Raw genomic sequence first — 4,901 nt, 5'->3', positions numbered from 1 at the left:
AAATTGAAACATCCATTTCCAAACTTTAAATCAAATCCAGAAACATAAAGTCTTGAAAGAGAAATCAAATTCCTAGAAACTGAAGGTACATAAAGAGTTTGTAATAGATCAAGGTGACGTCCAGTCTCCATGATCAAACGATAAGTCCCTATGCCTTCAATTGGAGCCTTCATACGATTTCCCATGAACAAGAAATCCTTATTTGGATTTGTAGTTTGGATCGTAAGGAATCCCTGCAACGTAGTAGATACATGAGCAGTTGCACCAGAATCAAGCCACCAAGTATTATTAAGAACTTCTACTAAATTTGATTCGAAACATAAAAAAGCACTAATTGTACCTTTCTTTTCGAACCAAGCTTTACGTTTCAGGCAATCTTTCTGATAGTGTCCTTCCTTATTACAGAAACGACACATATCTGCCTTATGTTCCTTGTTAGCATCTTGTTGAGCTTTAGCAGGTGCTTTCTTCTTCTTGAACTTGTTGGCCTTCACTTTAAATCCTTTACCAGATCCTTGACCCATGAGGTTAATTGAATGACTCCCTTGTTTCTTAAGTCTTGGCTCCTCCTGAGTAAGCATACTGGACAATTCACTAACATTTCACTTATCCTTAATAGTGTAATAGTTAATTTGAAAAGGTCCATACTCAGGAGGTAACGAGTTTAGAATAAACTGAACCAAGAAGGAATCATCCACTTTCATCCCCAAGGTCTGAAGTCTTGCTGCAATGTTAGTCATCTCGATGATATGGTTTTGCATACTGCGCGATCCATCAAACTTCATGGTCGTGAGTTCAGCCATTAGTGTACCAGCGAGAGACTTATCTGCAGAACGAAAACGTTCTTCCACAAACTTCAGGTATTCCCTGGCACTTTCTGTTTGTGGAATAGTACTCTTAATGTTGTTGGCAATATTCATTCGTATAAACATAAGGCTTAGCCTGTTAGAGCGTTCTCATGCTTTATGGAAAAACTTCTCATCCGCACTGCTCGAATCAGTAATGGCAGCGGGCTTATCATTCAGCAAAGCCAAGTCAAGATCCATCACACCTAAGTGGAACTGGACTTGTTCACGCCATTCATAGAAGTTCAATCCGTTGAACACAGTAACAGACGAAGCAAGCGAATGAAAAGGAATAGCTGCAAAATAGATAATACATGCTCACAAATCAATATGGATTCAACAAAACAGTTAAAGCATATCGCAGTTCTCCTTTGGGTAAATAGTACGACACACTATCATAATTTAAATGTCATTTAGTCCTTAATAGGTAATTAAATATTTTTAACCAAACATATATGACATCTTTGGATAGATAATATATATTTGACTAAGAATATTAATTTACCCCATTATATTCACTATTCATAGAATGACTGATCCACCTTTGGGTAAATTCTTAAGTTCTAGCAATAGTGAAAATTAATATATCCACTAATTTACAACTATAGGCATTTCATTAATTTCATGGATAAACTATAATTTTATGTATGCAAACTTTTCATGAACATACTAGTTTGGCCACTTTGGTGACTAACAAACTATATAAACATAAATGCATATATAAAATAAACATCAGAAAATTCTATGCATGTGAATACTTTAAACAATTTAGTTTGATCACTTTGGTGACTAACAAACTATATAAACATTAATCACATACATAAAATAAACAATAAATGGCTTTATCAACTGATAGTCCAAAACAAATTATTTTATGGCTCAACAATAGATACAATCAGCTTTACGGCTTATGCGGAAGAACCATGAGTTAAAACCTTATAAGTATCAAATAAATGACATCCTTAAAGGAATTAGTCATCCATGTTGGCCTCAAATTGGACTTCATAATTAATACATAAATTTCAGGTAAAATAAAAAAGTTAAACTTAACAGGCAGAATTGTGTGGGCTTAAATCAACTTACTGCAGTAGGGCATCTATAAACAACTTTCACGTTTTTATCATATTTTGCATAATTGCCTCTAAAAACTGTTAAACACTCAAATCTGTAACACACACTTTAATTGGTGGTGGTTAGAAGGTTTATAAAATTGGCTATCGTTGATTATGTCATAGTACAATTTTGACAGCGTCTTTATATTTTGACGGTCTAAGCAGCAAATAAATGAAAAGGAAAGAGGTCTTTTAGGTCGTGAAGCAGTAATAATATTCTCAAAAGGCACTTTGAGAATTGAAGCAGTAATAATGTTTCAGCGATTTCGACGAACAGAACCAACAAGGATGATAAAACATTTAAAGACATGATTTCGTAATTGTCGAATGCACACGCAATTTTTAACCAGCAACTAATTCATATATATATTGTTCTTTTCAACGAAGGTTATCAGTTCAAGTAATCCATGCTCTGATACCACATGTAGACATAAACTTTAATGCATACCAGGATCTTGAACATGATAATCTTACATACAATCGTCATAGAAAACATACCTGAGGCGGAATCTATTATCGTGAAGCGGAAGCGTTAATCAGTAAATTGGTTTCTCGCCCCTTGCCCTAGCTTTCGTTACCGCCGCCTTTAGTGATGGAAGAAAGAAAATAAAATAACCCTAATGGGTGGAGAGAGGACCAATTTATAAAAGTTATCACTTAATCTGATACGTCCATCAAGTAACCAATCGGACGGATAAGATTTGATAATTAATTAAATATTAATTATGGGCCTTAAATCTATTGGGCCACATACACGTAGGAAAAATAACTTACATGGTTATCATAATGTGTTGAAGTTATTTTCTCCCAGTAAATTCTTTTCATTAAAATCAAAAACTAACTTCCATCAATTACGAACCAGAATCATTTTCTTATACAAATATGACGACTCTTACTCCATTCACTTGCCTCAACCACTAATTCACATTGTAGTAAACTTTTAATAATAAAGAGTTATCACTAAAACACTATCCTCATTTTCCATTATCCTTCTCGTGCGATTATCACGCATCATTTAAGATTCTTTCAAGTAAAAACTACGGAAAATAATCCAGAAAACTTTTTTCCTAGACAAAATAATTACAGAGAAAATATTTTTTTAGGGAAACATTTTCCTGAGCACGAAAGGCGATTTTTGCAAGAATTGTTTGGATGACACTTTTCCAAAAAGTCTTTTTTAACTTCTAATAGCATGTTTGGCCAAGCTTCTTTTTGGCCAAAAGTGCCTTTTTTTTTTTCCAAAAGCACTTTTGGCCAAAAATTGAGGTGTTTGGCCAAGCTTTTGGAAGGAAAAAAAGTGCTTTTGAGGAGAAGCAGACTTTTTTGAGAAGCACTTTTGAGAAAAATACACTTAGAAGCAGTTTTTTAAAGCTTGGCCAAACACTAATTGCTGCTCAGAAGTGCTTTTCAAACTAATTAGCCAAACACAAACTGCTTCTCACCAAAAGTACTTTTGAGAAAAGCACTTTTGGAAAAAAGCACTTCTCAAAATAAGCTGATTTTTGCAGCTTGGCCAAACGGGCTATAAGATTCATTCTTTGACCTCCATCGGTTATAAATGAGTGAAACCAGCTCAAATGGTGGCTTACTGCTTGGCCTCAAATTGACAGTTTTGGACTTCCATATTCCGACGGTGTTATCAAGCTTAGAAATTAACTTCTTTACCTACTTGAAAGCTGATGGGAGTACGGCTTTCATCAAGGAAGTAAAACTTGAATGAATTTTTCAGGTTGAAAAACAAATTTTGAGCTTTCTCTCCATAAATTTTTGCCAAAAGAATCTTCAGTACTTCGAAACAGATACTGTTTGCACATGTAATAGAAAAAAAAAGGTTCCGTTTTCGCGAAACAGATGTCAGACAAACACCACCAAATCATAAATTAAATAGCAAATCAAACTTTTCTAAACATGAAAACAGAATATATATTTTTGGCACAGTAATAGATATCAGAAAAAAATGATCAGAAAAACTTGGAATGAATTGATCAAACAACATGCTATGCATATCTAGTATAAAAATCCCTAATCATACGAAAACAATAACAAACAAAATCAAAATTCATCCCATAAACAAATGAAGTAAAAAAAAATAGTAACACGGAAATTGATAGAAATGGAATAAGAAATTAACAAGAGTACCTCCTTTGATTATGCGGAGACCGAAATCGAGAATGGTACGAGAGATATCGCAACCGAGGTCGGTTTTATCAGGACAATTCACCGTAATTACACTAGGCTCCTCGCCTCTCTTCCCCTTCTGAATAATTACGGTGTCGCTATCGTCGTCGTCCGGTGCACCCATACCGGAATCCGATGATCAAAACGCAAAAACTAGAAGAAATATAGCAGATTGGTCACCTCAGGTTCGCTCAATGCTAAGTTGGTTCGAGAAAGTTCGTTGAAGCTCGTGTACACAATTTTGTGGAGAAGCAGGTCGTTGGTTTCCACTTAAATCTAGAGAGAGCGGGGAATTATTGATTAGGAAATTTATTTTAAAAATAATAAGATTTCAAGGAAATTTAATTTTAAAAAAGTTATTTAAGATGTTGGACTGGAACAATATTTAATACTTATTGTTTTAAAAGTTTGTGGTCTAAAATAAATTTTGTTTACTTTTACTTGTTCACTATGCTAAAAATATATTTTTATTTTTACTTATCAATTTTAGTAAATCAAGAGAAAGATAATTTTTCATGTTTTATCTTTTTCATTAATTACTCATTTCTTAACAACCACGCTTGGAACACTGTGTCATCTAATGAGAAAATTTTATCATTTTTAGGGGTTATATGCTAAAATACGTATTACAATTCTTATTTCTTAAGGGACGTGTAAAGTCAATAATTATTGACGAGTAAAAGTGAAAAGCTGGAGTATAAATCAAGAAATGCAAAGTTTATACTCCCTCCGGTCTACAATAAGTGACCAATTTGTTTTTTTATTT

At 33.7% G+C, this 4,901-nt stretch overlaps 1 protein-coding gene across 2 annotated transcripts in view; it reads right to left on the bottom strand.

Annotated features, from left to right (window-relative positions):
• LOC109235154 (ACT domain-containing protein ACR9-like) overlaps nt 1–4,403 on the bottom strand; it is a 21,534-nt gene extending 17,131 nt beyond the window's left edge. Inside the window, exon 1 of one of the 2 annotated variants that reach the window (XM_019401137.1) lies at nt 4,097–4,403. In XM_019401137.1, the coding sequence (XP_019256682.1) occupies nt 4,097–4,259 (163 nt within the window). In that variant the 5' untranslated portion in view covers nt 4,260–4,403. The remainder of the gene's footprint in view (nt 1–4,096) is intronic. The other variant, XM_019401136.1, reaches the window with a different exon arrangement.

The sequence above is a fragment of the Nicotiana attenuata genome, chromosome 12 (genome assembly GCF_001879085.1).
Source record: "Nicotiana attenuata strain UT chromosome 12, NIATTr2, whole genome shotgun sequence".
Classification (NCBI taxonomy): domain Eukaryota; kingdom Viridiplantae; phylum Streptophyta; class Magnoliopsida; order Solanales; family Solanaceae; genus Nicotiana; species Nicotiana attenuata.
Note: the sequence above shows the minus strand (reverse complement) of the source record. Positions and strands in the feature narration are given on the sequence as shown.